The 26,314-nt window shown below is 37.2% G+C and overlaps 1 protein-coding gene across 1 annotated transcript in view; it reads right to left on the bottom strand.

Moving 5' to 3' along the window:
• FAF1 (Fas associated factor 1) overlaps positions 1–26,314 on the bottom strand; it is a 534,220-nt gene that overhangs the window by 351,268 nt on the left and 156,638 nt on the right. Inside the window, exon 3 of the mRNA XM_054488490.2 lies at positions 10,160–10,206. Coding sequence (XP_054344465.1) covers positions 10,160–10,206 — 47 coding nt within the window. The remainder of the gene's footprint in view (positions 1–10,159; positions 10,207–26,314) is intronic.

Raw genomic sequence — 26,314 nt, 5'->3', positions numbered from 1 at the left:
TCAAGGCCAAACTTGAGTTCTACTTCCTCCATAAAATCTTTCCCATTGACTGAAGGCCACATTACTCTCCTTCCCATCCTTGCCTTTCTATGTTTATTAGCAGTATCATATCATTTAGCATTTAATCAGATTTTTACCTTGTGTTGTTATAATATTGGTAAAACATCATTTTTAACTCGGTAAATTAAGAACAGTGTCTTCTTCACTCACTCTCATTTACTCACTGGATCATTATTTGACTCATTAACTCTGCTTTCCACAGATTATTTTGAAACTTTACAGTCCTTAAACCTCAATTCTCCCCAATTCTCCCTATCTCTCATCTCAGTGTTAAAAGGTATCTTTTTCCATTTTGCCAAGAAAACAAAAGCCATCAAGAGAAATTTCCCTTATCTTCTTAACATCAAATCCACAAACAAACCCACATATGTGCCCTTGACCTTCAATTCACTGCTAGCTCCTTGTCAATAATAAATGGGATACTAGTGATCCATTCCATGCATTGGCATAATGATTATTGCATTATCACCCATAGCTAATTATGATGATATGCCTATTGAAACAAGTGTCTAAGACAACCAAATGACTGTCTGACTTGACTATTTTGATGGTAATAATGATACCAAGGACTCGAGGATGGCTGCTTCTGACTCGGAGACTTAAAAAAGAAAATGATAGAGTTTTTAAGTTTTTAACTTTCAGCTCAGGTCATGACAAGATAGCTACAAAATTTTAAAAATAGCCTTTTTAAAAGTTTCTTACTTGTTGTAACCATAGGTACAACTCTGCCAAGAATTGGGTCCAAAATTTAATTTTGCAGATTGCAGAATTATGGTGAAAGTTGAATAAACAGTATAAGTTTCCTTTGTTTTGGAAGGAGTGAGGCCCTACGATATGGAATGAGGATACCTGGGTGAACAGCTCCTTCTCCCATGACTGAGAAGGCTAGCCTCCACTTTTGTGAAAGCTCTTAGCTTAAACTCTTTATAGTTTACTAGTTGGCTAAATGAAAACTCTCAAAACAGTCCATATTTCATGAGGATGAGATACCTGAACCTTCCTAGCATAATGTAGAAGAAATATAGATGCTTAAAGAAACAGGAATGCTGAAGTAGATTTACCATGTATAACCTGAATATATACATACCATCCTATACATCATCCATGAGGTCCTGGAGGATACTGCATTAAAGCATTTTAAAATACATTAGTAAGGGAATCTGTATTTGAAAAACTCTGTGGTGACTGTTTTCTGTGAGTTGGGAATGACATGGGGAGACGACACGATTGAGAAAGACTCCTGAACAAGCTAATCAGATTCCAGAATGGCAGAGGTCAAATGGCAAAATTTGACAGAGAAAAGGTAAGAACAATCATGTTAACACACAGCATGGACAGAAAGTGGCAATCAGAAGGTTGTGACATACAAGACCTGCAGAGACCTTTAGAAGTACTTAACTGAGCATGGTTTTTTATTTTTGTTGTTTTTTGTTTTTTGTTTTTTTTTTTTTTTTGAGACGGAGTCTCGAACTGAGCATGGTATTTTTAAGGAACAAAATTAAAGGTCAGTCTACTAGAATACTACTTGATCTATAAACAGTAGAAACCCCAGACTTGGTAGCCTAAATCCTGACTTCAGTGACCACTACGGAGAATCACAGTCACTTCCAGTTTCCAAACACAAGTTGGTTCACAGACATAAAGCCCCTGGATTAAATGAGGCATTGTCCCCTAAAACACAATAGTGCCACAAGTATTTATTGTAAACTTTCCTCTAAGATTTCCATTAAGACACTTGCAGCTGTTTACTAGAGTATCTGTGTGCCAATAAAAAGAAAATATCCAGATTTTTAGGAGACTAATAGATGCTAACTCTAAAATGATGCTAATTACTGGGTAATTTACAAAAGTGAAGAATTAGAATTGGAAGTGAAGTTTTGGCCCAAATCAACTCACAGTAAATTTGATCGGTCAGTCAATCTACCCTGCAGTTATTTCCCTAGGCCCTGGAGGTATAATAGAAAAAAACACACTCAGTAACTGGTAGATATTCCATATTGGTTTCCTGATCCATGGAGTTACAACTGTAACGTAAGAAGGGACCGCTGGAAACAAATGATCTTGCATATGTGTTTTATTTTCTATACTAATTTGTAAGCACTGGAACATGCATTTTGCTTTCACACAGCAGGGTAGACTAATACCTTCATTGTCTTTTCCTAAAGATTACATCAACTCTCCTGCTCTTTGTCATAATAATAGTCTATAGAGATCTTGATTAACTTGACATTCCAAAGAACGATACTACACTGATGACAACATAGATTGGTCCTGAATTGCATAAGCAGCAAGTATAGGTTAAGTCTCTCTAATCCATAAGTCTGAAATCTGAAATGTTCCAAAATCTGAAACTTTTTGAGTGCTGACATAACACTCAAAGGAAATGTTTACTGGAACATTTTGGATATCAGATTTTTGGATTAGGGATGCTCAACCAACCAGTACGTATAATGCAAATATTCTCAAATCTGAAAAAAACTGAAATGTGAAATACTTCTGGTCCTATGCACTTCAAATAAGGAAAACTAAACCTATACTTTGATACTTTGGTAGGACGCATGCATGTTAGGGATTAGCAGACACACACCACAAAAATACAAGGGCTGCCACCTTGATAAAGTTTCTAGAATGCAGTGGTTGAAAGCACATGAGGGTGAAAGCTGTACTTTGTATTTCTCAACAATAAATAAGAAATAACTAAGTTAACTGAGGAAAAAAAAATTTGGACTGGGAAGAGAAAAATGATTATGTACAATATGCTGGCACCAGCCAAAATTGCACTGCTGTAATACTACGACCACAATCAATGATAGCCCTGAAAGACAGCAGTGAAAGAAAAGCCCCCCACTGGGGAGAACTTAATGTTGTACTACGTTCACCACTTCATCTGGAAGGAGAGATAGCCTCAGGTATAAATCTACATTGAATCATAGGCAATAGATGGTGGGTTGGCCAGCTGTTCAGGTCCTGAAAAGAATAAAATTGGAAAACTGGGTGACAAGAAAGTCTGGAGAAGAGATATGAAAACAGATCCTTTAGAATGCACACAGAATATAAATATATTTGGTTTTGTTTGTTTGTTTGGAGACGGAGTTTCACTCTTGTTGCCCAGGCCAGAGTGAAATGGCACAATCTTGCCTCACTGCAACCTCTGCCTCCCAGGATCAAGCGATTCTCCTGCCTCAGCCACCCAAGTAGCTGGGATTACAGGTGCCCGCCACCTCACCCAGCTAATTTTCTTTTTTTTTTTTTTTTTTTTTTGTATTTTGAGTAGAGACAGGGTTTCACTATGTTGGCCAGGCTGGTCTTGAACTTCTGACCTCAGGTGATCCACTAGCCTTGGCCTCCCAAAATGCTGGAATTACAGGCGTGAGCCACCGCACCTGGCTAAATATATTTGTTTCTTAAGTGAATATTCTCTAAAGGCTAAGCAATTAAAAAAAGGATCTTAATAACATAGATAAGAAGACATTGTTCAGTCAGCTTTTTTTCCCTTGCTACTGAGGCTGCTTGATGCATTAATGTACAATGTGGCCATGTCAACAGAGATGGAGGTTAGGAATGGACACCACAACATGGACTGCCCCTCACCAAGGCTGCATCTAGCTAGAGAAACTATGGAGTGCCTAAACTGCAAATGACACAGACTAATATTGAGTCCCCAATAAGGTGCCATTTCCCAGGGACCTGGTAATAAAATATTTCCATCATGGAGAGGGCAGTGATCTATCTTCTCTGAAAAAGACGCTTTTCTAAATAGGAACTTGACTTACCTGACAGGAATGCATCTGTCAGGACCACCATTCATGGACTTTGGGAATACCATATTGATGGCTTCCCACACAACACTGGTTCTAACTAAGGCATCTGTTTCACAGCAAAAGAAGTGCAGCACTGGGATCATCGTGTATGCCATTACCTAGGAGCAGCTAGCTTGACAGAACAACAGAATGACTTACTAAAGATCCAGTTATGACACTGGTTAGGAGATAACCTCAAAGCTTGGGGTTCCTCCTTAAAGTATGTGGTATAAATGCTTTATATCAGTGTCCAAAACACCACACTATTTTTCGTACTGCCAGAAAACACATGTATGGGAATTAAGTGTTGATAGTGATTCCTCTTACATGCCTAACAGCTTACTAAACTTCTGCCTCCTACAACTTTGGGTGCTGATGGTTCAGAAATCATGGTTCCCAAAGATGTAACATTTCCACAACACTTCCATTGAATTGGAACTTGAGAATGTTGCTTGGCTATTTTGTACTCCTCATGGCACTGAATTATCACCTAGGGAAGGAGTACCGGATAGAGTGACTGGTCCTGATTACTAAGAAAAAAATTGGGCTGCTGCTACACAATGGACTATGACTGGAGCCCAGGAGATTTTCTGGGGCATGTCTAGTAAGAATGGAAAATTACAACTAATAAAAAAGTAGGTAAACTGAGGGTTCTGACTCTTCAAAAATGAAGGTGTAAGATGCTTCACCAGGTAAAAAACAACAACAACAACAACAAACAAAAACAAAAAAAAACCCTGACCATTTGAGGTGCTGGCTAAAAACAGGGAATACAGAATAAATGGTGAAAGAAGAAACTCACAGTATCAGCTATGGCCTTATGACCAGTAACAGAAACAAAAACTTCAGCAGCAAACATACAAACACACACACACACACCCCTATCTTCTTGCAGTTTGCACACTGATCCTATCAACATCACCCTAGCAGTGACATATCACCCCAACGGTGGCACTCATTTTGTTTTAGCATCAACCACTGATGTTAGCTTCTAGCTTTTTTTTTAACGGCACCTTTTCCATAAGTCTCTCTGCATCTTGCCAAAGCTACCAGTATCAGCTGAACACGACTTCCTTCTCATATGTCTGGTGCCAAGTTCCTAGGGCTCTTCCGCTGAGCTACAAATAAAGTTCTGTTAACCTCAACCTCCATCAGCCTCTTTCCTTTGTTCCTCTATCACTTTCCTTTGTGCCCACTGGTGGTCAGCAGGGGGCTCTCCCTGGTAGATGTGTTCTAGCTGCTGCTTCTTGGCCTGGAATGGGAATCATGACCTCTACATCCCTACCCTTCTCACTGAAGCTATGAGTCTGCTCTTGCCCTGGGCTCCTTTCCTTGCCAAGCAGAAGGAACCACCCATATCTGGGCTTGGTGGTCCAGCTGCCTCCTGCAGTCACTCTATCTAGGTTGTCTCAGTATCCCTTTTCTGATCTTTCAACCTTCTTCACATCTGTGTAACTGACTCCTTATATAAAATTCCCTCTGGCAACATTTCTTGGGTAGACCAGGTACGGTGGCTCACACCTGTAATCCCAACACTTTGGGAGGCCGAGGCAGGAGGATCACTTGTGCTCAGGAGTTCAAGACTAACCTGAGCAACATGGCTGGGGCGAAACCCCATTTCTACAAAAAATACAAAAATTAGCCAGGCTTGGTGGCATATGCCTGTAGTCCCAGCTACTCAGGAGGCTGATGTGGGAGGCTCAATTGAGTCTGGGAGGTAGAGGTTGCAGTGAGCTGAGATCATGCCACTGCACTTCAGCCTGGGTGACAGAGTGAGACCTCATCTCAAAAAAAAAGGCAATCCAAAAAATGAGAGGAAGAGAGAGATCTTACCAGTCAATGAATGATCCCATCAGTTTTCACTAACATTTAATGAGACCCAAAGAATACAAAAGCATCCAAAATTATTGAATCAAAAAAGAGTAAATGTATTTTTAAAATTTCCCAGCTGTGAAAACCACCATCTTATAATCTGACCTTGCTATTCTTTTCTATTTAATCATCTAACCATGTAATCATTATAGATTTACTAATCTATAAATATCTTTTTTAAAAAAAGATATTGAATGCCAGGTGTAGTGGCTCATGCCTGTAATCCTAGCACTTTGTGAGGCCATGGTGGGAGGATGGCTTGAACCCAGTAGTCTGGAACTCCTGGGCAACATCATGAGACTCCATCTCTACAAAGAATACAAAAATTAGCTAGGTGTGGTGGCGAGCGCCTACAGTCCCAGCTATTCAGGGGGCTGAGGTGGGAGGATCACTTCAGCCCAGGAAGTAGAGGCTGCAGGAGGCTGTGATTGTGCCTGGGCTACAGAGCAACAGCCTGTCTCCAAAAAACAAACAACAACAAAAAAAGATACTAATGGGAAACTGGGCAAGGTGTCACGTGCCTGTAGACCCAGTTACTCAGGAGGCTGAGTCAGAAAGATTGCTTGAGCTCAGCAGGAGTTCAAGTCCAGCCTAAGCAGCATAGCAAGACCCCTGTACCTTAAAAATAAATAAATATAAAAATGACACCGATTTGGAAGCTCTATGTAGAAATCTATTTTAGTTCTAAAACTTCAACCAAATAAGTGTTTTTATCCTTACTCAACTTTCCTCTACAAACAACTCAGGCTCTTGGAAGGCAATGAACAGAAAGAAAAGTAAACAGGAACTCTGTACTTGTTTATTATTTCAATTTTTTAAAGTCCATGCCATGGCAAAATCTTTAGGCACCTCCTTAAAAAAAAAAAAAACAACTCCACATTTATTTTAGAGATAAAATTGTGAATCAAATCAGATTTTTTAAATGGAAATTAGACAAAGCAATACATAGAAACTAACTGGCTATAATGGCTATTTTCTAAGTTACAAAACCTGGGCATTTATATATTCTGAAAGCCTAATGGTCAAGGTTTGAAAATAAACGTCTTCTCTAGGTGTTCTCAATGAATTAAACAATGGACAAATGAACAAACTGTACACCTGTCTGGGTAATAAAACAAATATGAGTTAATAAATACCATCCACTTAGTGAGTGGCTAAAATTATGCTATTAATTTATAAAGTTTACTTTTAGAAATCATAGCATCAGCTCTCCAATTATACAAGTAATTCACTAACGTTTCTTCCTAAAAATATCTCCAAAAATAATTTTTAAAAAGGCTCTGGACAATATGTTAAATAAATAATACACTGGACCATGTAAATATACATACTCAGTGTCTGTTTATGACTGAATGAATAGTTTACATTTATGACTGCATAAGTTACACACAGTATGCTGTGTTAGCAATATACTGTCTCATGAAATAAGCCTTGGAGAAAGAGTCAGAAGACTTGCTTATATTCCTGACTCCATCAACATCAGGCTGTATCATCTGGGCCAAGTCACTTTATGACTTATCCTATCTACCTGTAAAACGAGGAATAATAATATCTGCCTTTAATAGCTTACAACTAAAATAATAATTATAAAAAACCAAGCTGTGGAAGAAAGACATTATGTACATGTATTAGATTTCAACTTCTTTACCCAAAATAAAAATCTTTTTCTGTTTGTGTTTTTTTTAAGATGGAGTCTCACTCTGTCACCTAGGCTGCAGTGCAGTGGTGCAATCTTGGCTCACTGCAACCTTGGCCTCCCGGGTTCAAGTTCTATTTTTAGTAGAGACAGGGTTTTACCATGTTGGCTAGGCTGGTCTTGAACTCCTGACCGCGAGTGATCTGCCAGCCTCGGCTTCCCAAAGTGCTGGAATTACAGGCGTGAGCTACCACACCCAGCTCTCAAAGGAAAAATCTTAAAAGTTTGGGAATACCTCACTGACTGATCTTGAAGAAGACAGAGTAATAGCGAGGATAGAGCATGGCTTTTAAAATAAGACAATCTAGACTTCACTACCTGCTTCTATGCTTGTGAACTCGGGCAAGTCTATGTAAACTCTCTAACTTTGAATTTCCTCATATGTAAAATGTAAACATTTACCTCTTACAGGTTGTAGTGAGTATTAAATGAAGAAAAATATGTCAATTGCCTAGCACACTGCCTTAAGCACTCAAAAAAAAGTTTCTTTCCCTTGGACTTTATGGTTACATTAAAAATCATATAGCCTCTTGGATTCACACAAAAACCTAATTTCAAGAAAAGCTATAAGGCACACACTGGCTCTTCTTTCTCTTAAAAAAAAAAAAAAAAACAAACTTCTTTAGATTGCAGATAATTAGTACAGTTTTTTGTTTTGAATAATCTCCGGTCAAAGGAATTTAGTATCAACACATGTATCAGTGAGGTGGGTATTTATTTCCCACCAAAAGTTCATTATCTCATGAGAATATTGCTTTATATAGTAATTTATTTAAAGTATAGTATTTGATACCTCTTTTCTTTGTTAAGGGATGCACTAACAATTTAACAGTCAGTTGTATACACAGACTGCATATATTCGACTTTATTATAAAAACCAAACATACAAAACAAAGATCCTTTTAACTGCCTGCATATACCATTTCTAGCATCGTGCCTTCTACTTTCAGTGTTAAGCTTATAAGAAAGTACACAAAGAGCCCTCTTTTGTTTTCCTCTGGTCAGTAGACATACAAGAGGAATTTTCAGTTATGTTAAATCCGCAATGATTTCAAAGCTAATGAACAAGGTTAGGAAGGAAATAGTTGAAGAATATTACTAGATACAACTGATTATCTCATGTAGACATATGATTCATTCCTTCAAAAAAAGCAAACAAAACCAACAAAATCCTACTCTGATCACAGTTCAACCCCAAATATTATAGTAACTTTATGAGAAATCAGTTTAATACGGAATTTCTAGTCATAAAATATATTAAATAAAAAGTATGATCTGTGACAGGAAAGATGGAATGTTTCCAGGGGAGAAGAAGTTTCTACAGTTCACCTATGGCAAATGCTATTAATTGGATGATATATCCAATATGTACTCAGAATCCAGTAGCTGAACCCACAAAGATTTTGCATAGCAAAAATTTTGGCACAAAAAGTGGCAATAACATTTACTCAAAAATAAAACTGAAGTGATATTTAGCAGTGTAAAACTTTCTAAACTAAGAAAAAAAATGACCATAAAGGAAGTTCATCTGGTTTGCTTTCTAGACAAGGGCTTCAATAGAATTGAATGCTCTGGAACAAACAACAACAAACTAAAGATTAAACAAACAGAAGTTGGTAGAAACTCTGGAAATCTGCCACATTTACTCTGGATGAAAATCTTTCTGACAGTTTAGAAGAGAGGAACAGGGGTATAGGTCTGTTTTATAATTGCTTTCATCTAAAAACCATTAACCATTAAAGGTGGTACAGGTATCAAACAAATTTTGCTTCCATCCTAAATATATGGTTTCTTATCAAGAACAGCATGTCTTGCAGTTCATAGTGAACTTCCTGATGTTTCTGCAAGAGTACTTTTCTTGCTCTCCAAAACGACCTCATTCCTTATCTGCTGTTTCTGTTTGCCTCATCTGCACTTAGCAGATCATGCTTCAGTGACTTAGAAATCCCAGCCACCAAAATTCAAGCCAATGTTTGAATTGAGAGGAAAGGGGGGAAAATCAAGTAATTAAACTACACTTGGAAGGGAGAATGGTTTTACCTCCTAAGGCTTTATAGAGTGTTCTTTAATTCAGAACCAGAGTCTCCAATTTTAAGGAGACAAAAGTTATGAATTTATTTTTAACTCAAGGAATTACATTGTAACTATTATAATTCTCTTGGCCACATCTTCCAGTTTTACCTTCTGGCCATAACACAAAACCTCTAAAACCATTCCACTTGTTAACACTGGATACTTCAAGTAAAATAGTTCAGTACTCTGAAGAGTTGCATTATTAAGAACTGCCTCAAATTGTTGCAACTTACCATATACCTGATTTAGAACCCAAAAGGGAAGGAGAAAAAGTCTGTAGTAAGCCTGGAGATAAAGCCTGTATAGTTAAGTTTGATAACCATATTCTGGGGTTATTAAACCAATAGCCAGTGCTAATAGTTTAAAAAATTCAGTTCCTTTCATCTTATAAAACAAAGCATAAGCTTGAAAAGCTTTCTTAAAAATCAAAACCATCTTAAAAGATGGTGTTAACAAATATGCAATAATTTTATACAGTTAAAAGTTGGAGACTTTGGAGAATTAATATAATACATAGAAATATCTGAAAGAACAATGTTAATGAACTTATATACCCCAAATCAATGCTCTATTAAAAAATAAAACAAAAAAAATTAACAGCTAGCTCTGTTTTTTGTTCTGCTAAGTCATCTTAACTGGTAAGCACTTTATAACATACCTTTGTAGAATGCCATTTTCCTGGGGTATTACACCATTGATAGCTGCCTGCAAACAAGAAACAGAGAAGGCCATTTAAAGAAACAGATAAATGCCCAAGTGTGGTGAAGAACACTTTAAAAGGAAATAAGTATATTTTTAAAAATTTATTTAAACATAATACTAATTTTTTTAGTGATACAAAATGTTGTTTATTAAATAAATGTTTCTGTATTTCTCAGTTATAAAATTGTATTTTAGAAAATTTAAAAACATGCATTTGACATGTAATATCCCCAAACCTTGAGTCATAAAGTCTAGTTCCACAGTTCTAATTCAGGCAAAACACTCACAGAACCCAAAGTTTAAGGATGTCAAAACAGGAAAAATCAGTAACTTAATCTTATAAACATTATTTCCTTTGTCAAACTGAGAAGAGCAAGATGTAAAATCACAAATGAATGTATTATTTCATGTTATGATTACTATTATTATTATTATTATTTTTTTTTTTTGAGATGGAGTTTCACTCTTGTTGCCCAGGCTGGAGTGCAATGGCGCAATCTCAACTCACTGCAACCTCCGCCTCCCAGGTTCAAGCAATTCTCCCGCCTCAGCCTCCTGAATAGCTAGGATTACAGGCATGCGCCACTACGCCCAGCTAATTATGTATTTTTAGTAGAGACGGGGTTTCTCCATGTTGGTCAGGCTGGTCTCAAACTCCCGACCTAAGGTGATCCACCCGCCTCGGCCTCCCAAAGTGCTGGGATTACAGGCATGAGCCACCGCGCCCGGCCATTATATTCCTAATGAAAAGAACATTGAGAAGAAAAGAATATAGAAGCAAAAGTCCTTCAATAAACCTAACACCATGACTATTAACAGGTAACAAAAGGAGGTAGCATTAGAGGAGAGGTTTCCTTATATAAAACATCCCTAAAATTAATCTCTAAGCTAACAAGTTACCAAGTAATCAGAACATAGCACAGGTATGACAGGACATGGATGTTTCTGAAGGCTATTAAGCAAGCAGGCTGTCAAATCCTGGAAGGTAGACAGCTTACTGCAGGGTAACAGAGAATATTCTCAGGAAAACAAAACAAAAAACAAACAAACAACAACATAAGCCCAACTTTTCCAACTCTGTCTTTATACCATAACAACTTCTCCTTCCCTACCCTTCCGTATGCACATCAAAATGAATAACCCACAAAAACAAAAAACACCTACCAATTCAATGTTTTATCAGCTGCCTGGAAATCAACTGCCAAAAGGAGTTTGGGTATTTTGTGAAATATTAACTTAAGTATTTGCCAGAGTTTTGTCAAATTCACACCATCGTACTGTTGAATGGAAATAAATAGAGTGTAGGGTGTTTGCTATGAATTTTGAGAGCTGTAATGTTCCAGTGGAAAAATAAAACAAAGAAATCCATAGATTAACATAGACAATAGATACCACAGAACCCTGACGACTCTGGAGGCTTGTAAATCCTTTGAGTAAAGCAAATGTTAAAATCAGTTTTCAAAGACACAAATTCAGTGGAAGTATTTCTGCCCAGTACCAGGTTAACTATCCTCTTTTGGTCAACAGCATTGGTTCCATGTACACGCATCTCCTTTGCTAAGTAACAGTAAGTGGTTAACGGAATGCTCTGTGGTGCTGGAAAAGAAACAAAATACCAGAGCTTAGAAAGATTTGGTTCAAATCTTTCAAAAAACATTTTCACTGAGGAATGCCAAAGTATAATGGAAAGAACACTAAGGACTCAGAAATTCCAAAGTCTGAAACCAGGCTCTCCCATTTATTAATTTGGTAACCTTAGTATATTCACTGAACTTATCTGAGCCTCAGTTTCCTTATCTGTGTAATACGTAATTGTATAATGAGCTAAACATTACATACTCAGCCGCAAAAGTTCTACCTTTTTGTTTCTCAAAGCCCTGTCTGGCATAGTGTCTGCACAATAAAGGCACTCAATAATTATTTATTAAAGGAATTAATAATAGAGAAATACAAAGAAAAGTCACCTGTTCAAGACTTAAAGCAGGCTCAGAAAAACCTGGATAAAATAATGCCTCACCTGAGGCTGAAGAATGAGTGAAAAGCAGCAAGATGGGGAGGGGATTCTATACAGAAGGAACAGTGATACAAATCCACTTTTCAACCCTTTCCTTTCCCAAAACCTTAGATTATTTTAAATAGTTAATTTATCTTGGAGAGGTCAGCCCCTGACCTCAATCTTATGTACAGCAAACTCTGTACATAAATAAAATGTAATCCAGAATACAGGTACAATAAAAGTATAATTTCGTAAAGGAATAGAGAATAGGGAAACAGATTTTTGACTGTGACGATTAAGGAAAACTTTAGGGAAGAGGGGACATTTGATCTATGCTTCAAACAATGGGAAGATACAGAAGCAAAGGAAAATTCCAGATCCCAACATGTTCAATTTTGAACATGTTAACTTTCAGGTGACAGGAGAATATCAATTGTTCATATAATAAACGTGTATTAATTGCCAACTATGTACCAAGCACTATGCTAGACAATTAAGATATAGTGATGAACATAACACAGCTTGCCTTCTACGAAGGACCAAGTATATTCAACAATTAGTTTTACTATGAAAAATTCAGCTAATACCAAAATGGAGATGTCCAAAAAGTAACTGAAAAATCACAGCTACATTCAAGAAAGCAACATCTGTTTAAAGGCAAATAAATGAAACCCTAGAAATATTTTAATTCACTCAGCTATCTTCTTTGCTGAAGAAAAAGGAGACGAAGTTAAAATCTGGAGTAATTCATTAAAAACAAAACAAATAAAAATAAAAATGTAAAGGACAGATAGGAGGAAAAAGACTGGGAAAGTGTTATAGAGGAGGCAAAGAAGAAACTATAAGGAGATATTACACAAAAGCTAGAAAATGTGAAAATACACTAAAATTATGAGGCCTAAGGTTATTAGACATATTTTAAAACAGTTTAACAATAACTAAATTATAAAAGCTAAAAAGATAAATGGGAAACTAAGAATAATTGACTCTCTTAAAACATTTGTGTGAAAAGCATAAAGACAGAAACTGTAAGAAGAACGGCTGCAGTAAGTTTTTGTTTGCTTTTTTTTTCCTCCATAAGAATACTGATTTCTTGAGTTTATAGAATCCACAGGAAAAAGAGACAAAAAAAGGCACAAGAAACAGGGATAAAATTGAAAGTTTGGTTAAATACAACACTCTTACCAATTGCCTATTCATTGCCAAGCACTATGCAAGACTTTGTGGATGGCCCAGTACCTGATCTAGGGCTCAGCAGAGGGGCTCAGATGGAGGGGATATTTTTAGAAAAGAGATCAATAAGATCTGGACTGTAGACTAAAAATTATACTGAGTTTATTATAAGAACTACATCACTTGCTAAATACTAACTATCTCATTGCTTAATATTATTTTTGCTAGGAAGATATTATATTTCTCACTCTATAATAGGAAAATGATAGACTGATTAAATATTTGGTCAAAATAATAGAGAACAGAATCAGGACAATATCTCCATTTCTGAGACTGACTCAAACAACTATGGTGGATCATTATCATACTGTAATGTATTTTAAGAAGAACATCTTGCCTTGACCTAGTTTATACTCATTTGAAACTCCATTTTGGTATAACTATTACTGCCTTTAAGCTAATTATGTTCATGATATTTTTAATCCAATTAATGTACCTCAATCAAAATCCAGCCCCTAAATTCTATTTAGCAAAACTGACAACAAAAACAATACCCTCTAAAATGCCATTTTCCATAGTACACTAAAGGCATGTAAGGTATGCATAAAATACAGTGGAAGCCAATGTCATAGATGGCCAAAGGAGCCTTAACAAAAGGGGAAAATCATGACATTCATGGTGGGCTTTAGACCTTTTGGGGAAAGGAAATGGCAAAAATTTCTGTAAATCTCATTGTAACATCACATATGAAAGGAAACCAAGTCACTGGTAAATTGGTAGATTACAAAACAGTAGCACATAATATAAATCATACCCTATATGGAATGCTAGGATATCCTTTCTCTAATATATAGAAAATCTTAACTTTAGTCCTTTTTTGTAAACAAAAGACCCTTAAAGAAAATGGCAATGACAAATTTTTAAGAGGAATGAAGATGAGACAGGGATGCAGAGACAGCATCCAAAAACCTCAAAAATAACTTATGAGTAAAGGAGTTGTGGTAACAATAATGGCAGCTAACACTATACCATTTTATTAAATGTGAGGCATTTTCAAAGTACATTACATATATCAATTCATTTAACTCTCACATTACCTCAATTTTACAGAGAAGGACACCAAGAAAACAAAGAAGAAAACTGTCACAACAATGGGTAGGCAAATGATGAAAAATAAAGAATTGCTAAATTGGACATCAAAATTCAAAGTGTTTGCCCTTTGAAAGATACCATTAAGAAAATAAAAAGACAAGCTGCAGACTAGGAAAAAGCATTTATAATACATGTATCTGAGATAGAAAATGTATAAAGAATTCTGGAGACTTAATAAGACAAGTCAATAAGAAAATGGGGGAAAGATCTGAACAGATACTTCTCAAAAGAAGGTATGTGAATGATGAAAAGCACATAAAAAGATGTTCAAATTAGTCATCAAACAAATACAAGCTAAAACCACAATAAGATACCACCACACACCCAATGGTTAAATTAAATCAGATAATACAAGTATTAGCAATAATATCAAGCAACAGAACATCTCATACACTGTACAAACAACTTTCAAAATTGTGTGGTAGTTTGATATATAGGTAAATATGTGACGGAGGCAGCCGCCACCAGTGGAAGCACATACCACAGCCCTGCTTCCACCAGTACCCCACTCCATTTTATGTATGTGCACCCTGCCACACTACCACAGCTGCTGAAACACACAAATGAACACAGAGCCCGCTAACACCGCTGAGACAAAGGGCATTGGCTAGCACCACTCATGGAGGTGTCATGGCCAGAGGACTGGGAACATCTCAGAAGCTCCAGTACAGCATGTTCCTAACCTCAGGAGTCCAGACAAGAACGCCAGGGGCCTGGTGTCAGGCCCCTAAAGTGAGAGCATGAAGCCTAGGAGGGATGAGCTTAGCCCTAGCTCCCTAAAATCTTTCACAAAGGAAGTGACTTCACTGAACTCACCTTATACTACAATTAAACCTCCAAATGCATCAAAGAAGACAAAAGCAAAAAAACAAACAAACACATTCAAAGGATTAGCATTTTCAAGAATTGAAGGAATATCACCCACAATGATGAGAAGGAACCAGTGCAGCAAGAATTCTGGCAACTCAAAAAGGCACAGTGTCTTCTCACCTAAAAACAACCACACTAATTCCCCAGTACTGGGTCTTAACCAGACTGAACGGCTGAAACGAAAGAAACAGAATTGAAAGTATAAATAGAAACAAAAATCATCTGGATTCAAGAGAAAGTTGAAACCCAATAAAAGGATTCTAAGGAATACAACAAAATAATACAGGAGATAAAAGACAAATGGCAATTGTAAGAAAGAATCTGATAGAGCTGAAAGACTCCAACAATTTTAAAACACAGTCACAAGTGTATTAGTTCATTCTCACACTGATATAAAGAATTACTTCAGACTGGGTAATTTATAAAGAAAAGAGGTTTAATTGACTCACAGTTCCACAGGCTGTACAGAAGGCATGGCTGGGAAGTCCTCAGGAAACTTAACAATAATGCCGGTAGGGCGAAGGGGAAGCAAGCACATCTTCACATGGCAGCAGGAGAGACAGAGAGACTCAAGGGGGAAGTGCCACACACTTTTAAACTATCAGATCTCATGAGAACTCATTATCATGAGAACAATGGGGGTAAATCCACCCCCATGGTCCAATCACCTCCCACCAGGTCCCTCCCCCAACATTGGGAATTACAATTCAACATGGGATTTGGGTGAGGACACAGAGGCAAACAATATTAACAAATATTAACAGCAGGAAATCAACCAAAGAGAGGAAAGAATCTCAGAGTATGAAAACCAGTTCTCCAAAATAATTCAGTCAGACAAAAACAAAGAAAAGAGATTCAAGAATAAACAAAGCCTCCGAGAAATATGGGATTATCTAAAGAGACCAAATCTACATCTCATTGGCATCCCTAAAAGAGAAAGCAAGAAACATGGAAAACATGTTTTAGAGTGTCATTCATGAAATTTTTTCCAACCTTGCTAAACATGCCAACATTCAAATTCAGGAAATGCAAAGAACCCCTGCAAGGTACTATAAAAGATGACCTTGCCCAAGACAGAGTAATCAGATTTTCTAAGATCAAAGTGAAAGACAAAATGTTAAAGGCAGCTAGGAAGAAGGAGGTCACCAAAAAAGAAACTTCCTCAGGTTAACAGTGGAACTTTCAGCAGAAACCCTACAAGCCAGAAGAGATTGAAGGATTATATTCAGCATTCTTAAAGAAAAAAAATTCCAACCAAGAATTCCATATACAGCCAAACTAAGATAAGCTTCATAAGAAAAGGATAAATAAGATCCTTTTCAGACAAGCAAATGCTAAGGGAATTTGTTACCACTAGACCTGACTTACCAGAACTCCTTAAGGGAGTGCTAAATATGGAGAAGACCAATACAGGCCATCATAAAAACACACTTAAGTACATAGATCACTGATAATATAAAGCAACCGCACGATTAAGATGCGTAACAACCAGGTAACAACAAGATGACAGGATAAATCCTCACCTATCAATATTAACCTTGTATGTAAATGGGTTAATGCCCTAATTAAAAGGACAGACTGGCAAGTTGGATAAGGAAGCAAGACCTAACTGTATGCTGTCATCAAGAGACCCATCACACATAAATGCAAGAGACCCATCACACCCACAGGCTCAAAGTAAACAGAGAAAAATCTACCAAGCAAACAAAAACTCAACAAAGCAGGGGTTGCTCTTCTAATTTCAGATAAAACACACTTTAATCAATAAAGATTTAAAAAAAAAAAAAACTTTTCTCCCTAACACTGCTTTAGCTATGTCCGAGTTTCTGATATATTGCATCTCTGATCTCATTAGTTTCAAAGAATTTCTTGAATTCTGCCTCTATTTTATTGTTTACCCAAAGTCAATCAGGAGCAGGTTAACTTCCATTAAATTGTATGTTTTTGAGTGATTTTTGGATCATTCAAAATACTAGCAAAACAAATCCAGCAGCACATCCAGTAAGGGCATTACATAATGCTGAAGGGTTTAATTCAACAAGAAGACCTAACTATCCTAAATATACATGCACCAAACACAGAAGCACCCAGATTCAAACAGCAAATACTTAGAGATCAATGAAGAGACTTAGTAACCACACAATAATAATAGGAGACTTCAACACTCTAATGACATTATTAGACAGATCATCAAAGATACAATATATCAGAAACTCTCAGACATAGCTAAAGCAATGTTAGGAGAAAAGTTTATAGCACTGAACACCCACAGCAAAAAGTTAGAAAGACCTCAAATTAACAAATTAACAACTAACATCACATCTTGAATTAAAGAAACAAGAGGAAACCAACCACAAAGCTAGCAGAAGAAATAACCAAAATCAAAGCTGAACTGAAGGAAACTGAGACATGAAAACAGCATATAAAAGATAAATAAGGTCAAGAGTTAGTTCCTTGAAAGAATAAATAAAACTGACATAATAACTAGCTAGACCAATGAAGAAAAAAAAGATACAAGCTCCAAATGAACACAATAAAAAATAACAAAGGGGACATTACCACCAAATCCAGAGAAATACAAAGAACACTCAGAGACTACTATGAACATCTCTCTATGCACAAAGGCTAGAAAACGTAGAAAAAAATGAATAAATCTCTGGAAACATACAACCTCCCAAGATTGGATCACGAAGAAACTGAATCTCTGAACAGACCAATAATAAATTATGAAATTGAATGACTAATAATAAGCCTACCAATGAAAAAAAGGCCAGGACCAGACACAGTCATTCACAGCCAAATTCTACCAGATGTATAAAGAAGATCTGATACCATTCTTAGTGAAACTATTCCAAATATTTAAGAGAGACTCCTCCCTAACTCACTGTTTGAGGCCAGCATCATCCTGACACCAAAACCTGGCAGAGACAACAAAATATGAAAGCTTCAGGCCAATATCATTGATGAACACAGATGCAAAAATCCTTGACAAAATACTAGCAAACCAAATTCAGCAGCACATCCAAAAGCTAATGCTTTATGATCAAGTGGGCCCTGGGATACAAGTTTGGTTTAATATACACAAATCAATCGGCTTGGAGCAATGGCTCATGCCTGCATGCCTGTAATCCCAGCACTTTGGGAGGCTGAGGACCGTGGATCACATGAGGTCAGCAGTTCGAGACCAGCCTGACCAGCATGGTGAAACCCCATCTCTACTGAAAATACAAAATTAGCCAGGAGTGGTGGTGCATGCCTGTAATCCCAGCCACTTGGGAGGCTGATGCAGGAGAATTGCTTGAACCTTGGAGACAGAGGTTGCAGTGAGCCAAGATTGCACCATTGCACTCCAGCCTGGGCAACAAGAGCGAGACTCTGTCTCAAAAATAAAAAAAATTAAAAAAATATACACAAATCAATTAATGTGATTTACCAAATAAACAGAACTAAAAACAAAACAACATGATCATCTCGACAGATACAGAAAAGGCTTTCAATAAAATTCACCATCCTTCATGTTAAAAAACCCTCAACAAACTAAGCACTGAAGGAGCACACTTCAAAATAATAAGAACCCATCTATGACAAATCCATAGGCAACATTACACTGAATGGGCAAAAGATGGAAGCATTCCCCTTGAAAACCTGAACAAGAAAAGGATGCCCTCTCTCACCACTGTATTCAACATGGCACTGGAAGTCCTAGCCAGAGCAATCAGGCAAGAGAAAGAAAGAAAAGGCATCCAAATAGAAAGAGAGGAAGTCAAACTATCTCTGTTTGCAGATGATATGATTGCAAACCTAGAAAACCTCATAGTTTCTGTCCAAATGCTACTAACTCTGATAAACAACTCCAGCAACATTTCAGAATATAAAATTAAGGTACAAAAATGGTCAGGCCAGGCACGGTGACTCACACCTGTAATCCCAGCACTCTGGGAGGCCGAGGTGGGTGTATCACTTGAGTCCAAGAGTTTGAGGCCAGTGTGGCCAACAGGGTGAGATCCCGTCTCTACTGAAAACACAAAAATTAGCCGGGCATGGTGGCACCTGTGGTCCCAGCTATTCAGGAGGCTGAGGCAGGAGAATCACTTAAGCCTGGATGGCAGAGGTTGCAGAGAGGTGAGATTGTGCCACTGTTCCAGCCTGGGTGACAGAGTGAGACTCTGTCTCAAAAAAAATAGACCAGGCATGGCGGCTCATGGCTGTAATTCCAGCACTTTGGGAGGCTGAGGCAAGAAGATCGTTTGAGCTCAGGAGTTCAAGACCAGTGTGAGCAACATGGCATAACCCCATCTCTATAAAAAATACAAAAATAATTAGCCAGGCAAGGGAGCGTGCATCTGTAGTCCCAACTACTCAGGAGACTGACATGGGAAGATCACTTGGGCCCAGGAGGCAGAGGCTGCAGTCAGCCAAGATCGAATTACTGCACTCCAGCTTGAGTAACAGAGGGGCCAAACAACAACAACAACAACAACAACAACAGCAAAAACAACAACAACAAAACCAATATATAAAAATTAGTAGCATTTCTATACACCTACAATGTCCAAGCTGAGAGTCAATACAAGAATGCAATTCCACTTACAATAGCCACAAAGAAAATGAACTACCTTAGAAATATAGCTAACTAGGGGAGGTGAAAGATCTCTGTAATGAGAATTACAAAAGATTGCTCAAAGGTATCACACATGACACAAAGAAAGGAAAAAATATTTCATGCTCATCAATAGGAAGAATCAATATTGTGAAAATGGCCACACTGCCTAAAGCAATTTACAGATGCTATTCGTATCAAACTACCAAGGACATTCTTCACACAATTAGAAAAGACTATTTTAAAATTCATATGGAACCAAAAAGGAGCCTGAATAGCCAAGACAATCCTAAGCAAAAAGAGCCTAAGCAAAAAACTGGAGGCACCACATTACCTGACTTCAAACTACACTATAAAGGTGCAGTAACCATTACAGCATGGTACTGGTACAAAAACACATAGACCCATGGAACAGAATAGAAAGCCCAGAAACAATGCCACACTCCAACAACCACCAGATCTTTGACAAAGGTAACAAAAACAAGCAATGGGGAAAGGACTCCCTATTCAATAAATGGTGTTGGGGTAGCTGGTCAATCATATACAGAAGACTGAAACTGGGCCCCTTCCATACAGCATATACAAAAATCAACTCAAGATGAATTAAAGACTCATATGTAAAACCTAAAACCTCAAAGATAACCTAGGAGATACCATTCTGGACCTAAGTCCTGGCAAAGATTTCATGACAAACACGCCAAAACCAACTGCAACAAAAACAAAAAATGACAAATGAGACATAATTAAACTAGAGAGCTTCTGTACAGCAAAAGAAACTATCAACAGAGTAATCACACAACCAATGGAATGGGAGAAAATATTTGCAACCCACAGAATGGGAGAAGATATATGTATCCGAAAAAGGTCTAATATCCAGAATCTATAAGAAACTTAAACAACTTAATGAGCAAAATACAAACAACCCCATTAAAAAGTGGGCAAAGGACATGATCAAACACTTTTCAAAAGAAGACATACATGCAGCCAGAAAGCATATGAAAAAATGCTCAATATCACTAATCATTAGAGAAATGCACATCAAAACCACAATGAGAAACCATCTCATATCAGTCAGAATGGCTATTATTTAAATCTCTAAAAATAAAAGGTGCTGGTGAGGTAGCAGAGAAAAGGGAGTGCTTACATGCTGTTGGTGGCAATGTAAATTAGTTCAGCCATTCTGGAAACCAGTTCGGTGATTTCTCAAAGAACTTAAGAAAGAATTACCATTCGACCCCACAATCATTACTGGGTATATACCCAAAGGAATATAAATTGTTCTACCATAAAGATACATGCGTGTATCTGTTCATCACAGCACTATTCACCATAGCAAAGACATGGAATCAACCTAAATGCTCATCAAGGGTGGACTGGAAAAGAAAATATGGTACATTTAGACCACAGAATAACTACCCAGCCATAAAAATGAGCAACAATATGTCCTTTGCAGCAACACGGATGGTGCTGGAGGCCATTATCCCAAACTAACGCAGGTACAGAAAACCAAACATAGTGTGTTCTCACTTATAAGTAGGAGGTAAATACTCAGTATACATAGACACAAAGAAGGGAACAACAGACACTGGGGCCTCCTTGAGAGTGGAGGGTGAGAGGAAGGTGAGGACAGAAAACTACCTATCAGGTACTATGCTTATTAGTGATTAATTAATCTGTACTCCACACCTCCGTGACACACAATTTTCCTATATAAGAAACCTGCACATGTACTCTTGGATGTAAAATAAAATTTAAAAAAAAGAAAAGCGCTGGGAAAAATTGAAAAAAAATTTTATTTTTAAAATTATTTTACATACTTATTGCAGAAGAAATCAGAAAATAGAGAAAAGTATAAAGAAGAAAATTTCACTGAGAGGAAAACCATTGCTAATATTTTAGTGTATATCCTTCCAGTCTTTTTTTCCTCCTGCATACACATTTTTCCAAAAATGAGATCTTACTATATGTGCTATTTTATGCTTTCCTTTTTAAAAAAATTTTTTTGAGACAAGGTCTCCCTCTGTTGCCCATGTTGGAGTGTAATGGCACAATCATAGCTCACTGCAGCCTCAACCTCTGTGGCTGAAGCAATCCTCCCACCTCAGCCTCCTGAGTAGCTCGGACTATACAGGCAAGCACCACCATGCCCAACTAATTTTAAAAACTTTTTTGTAGAGACGGAGTTTCACCATGTTGCTGAGGCTTGTCTCAAATTCCTAGGCTCAAGTGATTTTCTCGCCTTGGCCTCCCAAAGTGCTGGATGCTTTACGCTTTTCATTTAACACTGTATTGTCAGCATCTCTCCATACCACTCAGAATAAATCCACAGCTTCATTAAAAAAAAAAAAATGACCTAGCAATTCCACTCTTTAGTATTTATCCTGAGAAAATGAAAACATATGCTCCAAAGATTCATACTATAGTTCCTCCTTGTCTTCAGGGAATACATTACAAGACACTCAGAGGATGTCTGAAACTACAGATAGTACCACACCATATATATACTATGTTTTTTACCTATACATATAGTTATGATAAACTTTAATTTATAAATTAGGTACAGTAAGATATTAACAGCAATAATAATATAGAACTACTGTAACAATATATTGTAATAAAAGTCATGTGAATGTGGTCTTTCCCTCCCTAAATATCTCACTGTACTATACTGCAGGTAACTGAAACCACTAATAAGGGAAGACAACTCTATACTAATATGCATAGCTGCATATTAGGCATAATATGCCTAGGCAAAGTAATACTAGGCATAATATTAGCCTAATATTATAGCTGCATATTATGTGTACAGTATACGTTGTAACTATGCATATTAGTGTATGCTATATTGCAAAATAACATTAGGCATCATATTACTAATATTATACCCAATAATTAGAAGCAAACCAGATGCCCAACTACAGACAAATGTTTTGGATATACCATATTTTATGGGTACAATAAAATAAAAAACAAACTGACTGTAGATAAATTCAAAAAAACAAACCGACTACAGATACATTCATCTACATGGATGTATCTCAAAAACATTACAGATATTCAAAAAACAAGCCAATTATAGATATATTCAACTACATGTATGTATCTCAAAAACATTATGCTAAGTGAATAGTTAGATACGTAAGAGTAAATACTAATTCAAAACAGAAAAAACCAACAACCTTATTTAAAAAATGGGCAAAGGACTTGAATAGACATTTCTCCAAAGACATACAAATGGCCAATAAGTACATGAAAAGGCCCAACATCACTAATCATTAAAGATGCCGAGCTCCACAAATCATTAGAGAAATGCAAATCAAAACTACAATGAGATACCACCTCACACCCATTAGGATGGCTACTATCACACACACACACACACACACACACAGACACACACACCCAGAAAATAAGTGTTGGCAAGATGTTGAGAAATTAAAACCCTTTTGTACTGCTGATGGGAATGTAAAATGGTATCATTGCTGTTGAAAACAATATGACATTTCCTCAAAAAGTTAAAAAGAGAATTATCATACGGTGTAGCAATTCCATTTCTGGGTATACAACAAAAAGAATTAAAAGCAGTCTCTTAAAAAGATATTTTTAAATTATTTTTAATAATTTCAATAATTATTTTAGATTCTGGGGGTACATCTGCCAATTTGTTACATGGCTATATTGCATGATGCTGAGGTTTGGTGTATGACTGATCCCAGGTCATGAGCAAAGTACCTAATAGGTACTTTTTCAACCCTTGTCCACCTCCCCTCTAGTAATCCCCTGTGTCTATTGTTGCCATCTTTATGTCCCTGAGTACCTAGTGTTTAGCTCCTGCTTATGTGAGAATGTGCTTTGGTCCTGAGTTAATTCGCTTAGGATTATGGCCTCCAGCTGCATCCATGTTAACGTAAAGGACATAATTTCATTCTTTTTTATGGCTGCATAATATCCCATGGTGTATATGTACCATATTTTCATTATCCACTCTGTTGATGGGCACCTAGATTGATTCCATGTCTTTGCTATGGTGAATACTGCTGTGATGAACACATTTCGGTAGAAAGATGTATTTTCCTCTGGATATATACCTAGTAATGGTATTGCTGGGTAGAACAGCAGTTCTTTTTAAGTTCTTTGAGAAATCTCTAAACTGCTTTCCACCGTGAATAAACTAATTTACATTTCTACCAACAGGGTATAAGTGTTTCCTTTTCCCTATAGCTTCATCAGCATCTGTTATTTTTTTACTTTTAGTAATAGCCATTCTGGCTGGGCACAGTGGCTCATGCCTGTAATCCCAGCACTTTGGGAGGCCGAGATGGGCAGATCACTTGAGGTTAGGAGTTCGAGACCAGCCTGGCCAACATGGTGAAACCCTGTCTCCACTAAAAATACCAAAGAAGTTAGCCAGGCATGGTGGTGCACGCCTGTAGCCCCAGCTACTATGGGGGCTGAGGCAGGAGAATCGCTTGAACCTGGGAGGTAGAGGTTGCAGTGAGCTGAGATCAAGCTACAGCACTCCAGCCTGGGCGACACAGTGAGACTCTGTCTTAAAAATAAAAATAAAAATAAAAATAATTTTAAAAAGCCATTCTTACTGGTGTGAGATGGAATCTCCTAGTTTTGATTTGCATTTCTCTGAATATTAGTGATTTTTTTTTCATGTTGTTGGCCATTATACGTCTTATTTTGAGAAGCGGTCATTCACGTCTTTTGCCCACTTTTTTTTTTTTTTTTTTTTTTTTTGAGACTGAGTCTTGCTCTGTCGCCCAGGCTGGAGTGCAGGGGTGCGATCTCGGCTCACTGCAAGCTCCAACCTCCCGTGTTCACGCCATTCTCCTGCCTCAGCCTCCCGAGTAGCTGGGACTACAGGCGCCCACCACCACGCCTGGTTAATTTTTTGTATTTTTAGTAGAGATGGGGTTTCACCGTGTTAGCCAGGATGGTTTCGATCTCCTTGACCTCGTGATCCTTCCACCTCGGCCTCCCAAAGTGCTGGGATTACAGGCGTGAGCCACCACGCCTGGCTTTTGCCCACTTTTTAATGGGGCTATTTGTTTTTTAGCTTGTTCAAATTTTTAAGTCCTTTGTAAATCCTGGATATTAGGCCTTTGTCAGGTGCATATGTTGCGAATATTTTCTCCCATTCTGTAGGTTGTTTGTTTACTATATTGATAGCTTCTTTTGCTCTGCAGAAGCTCTTTAGTTTAATCAGGTTTCACTTGTCAATTTTTGTTTCGGTTGCAAATGCTTTTGAGGACTTAGTCATAATTCTTTGCCAAGACCGATGTTTAGAATGGCATTTCCCAGGTTTTCTTCTAGATTGTTATAGTTTGGGGTCTTACATTTAAATCTTTCATCCATCCTAATTTAGTTGTTGTGTATGGTGAATGGTAGGGGTCTACTTTCATTTTTTCTGAATATGGCTAACCAGCTATCCTAGCATCATTTATTGAATAAGGAGTCCTTTCTTTGTTGCTTATTTTTGTTAACTTGTTGAAGATTAGATGGCTGTAGGTGTGCAGCATTATTTCTGGGTTCTTCACTCTGCTCTATAAGTCTATGTGTCTGTTTTTGTACTAGTACCATGGTGTTATGGTTACTTTAGTCTTACAGTATATTTTGAAGTCGGGTAATGTGATGCCTCCAACTTTGTTCTTTTTGCTCAGGATAGCTTTGGCTATTCATAAAAGAGATAATCATACACCCATGTTTGTATGTTCATAGGAGCATTATTTACGATAGATAAAACATGGAAGCAACCCAAGTGTCCATCAACAGACGGATAAGCAAAGTGTAATATATCCATACAATGGAATATTATTCAGCTTTAAAAAGGAAGGAAATTCTGACATGCTACAATATGGATGACCCCTGAAGATATTATACTAAGTGAAATAAGCCTGTCACAAAAAGACAAATACTCTATGATTCCATTTACATGAGGTATTGAGAGTAGTCAAAATACAGACAGCAAAATGTTGGTTGCCAGAGGCTGGCTATACAAGTTAATGGGGAGTTACTGTTTAATGGGTACAGGGTTTCAGTTTTAAAAGATGAAAAGAGTTAGAGAGATGGGTGGTAGTGATGGTTGCATAAAATTATGAATATATTTAATGACACCAAACTGCAAACTTAAAATTGGTTAAGATGGTAAGTTTTATGTTATGTGTATTTTATCACAATAAAAAAAGATTTTAAAAAATTTAAACAGAAATAGAGAATCACTACTAACAGGCACAGGGTTTCTTTTGCTGGGGATGAAATGTCCTAAAATTAGATTATAGTGTTGGTTGCATAACCCTGTGAATATATTTAAA

The sequence above is a fragment of the Pongo pygmaeus genome, chromosome 1 (assembly GCF_028885625.2).
Source record: "Pongo pygmaeus isolate AG05252 chromosome 1, NHGRI_mPonPyg2-v2.0_pri, whole genome shotgun sequence".
Classification (NCBI taxonomy): domain Eukaryota; kingdom Metazoa; phylum Chordata; class Mammalia; order Primates; family Hominidae; genus Pongo; species Pongo pygmaeus.
Note: the sequence above shows the minus strand (reverse complement) of the source record. Positions and strands in the feature narration are given on the sequence as shown.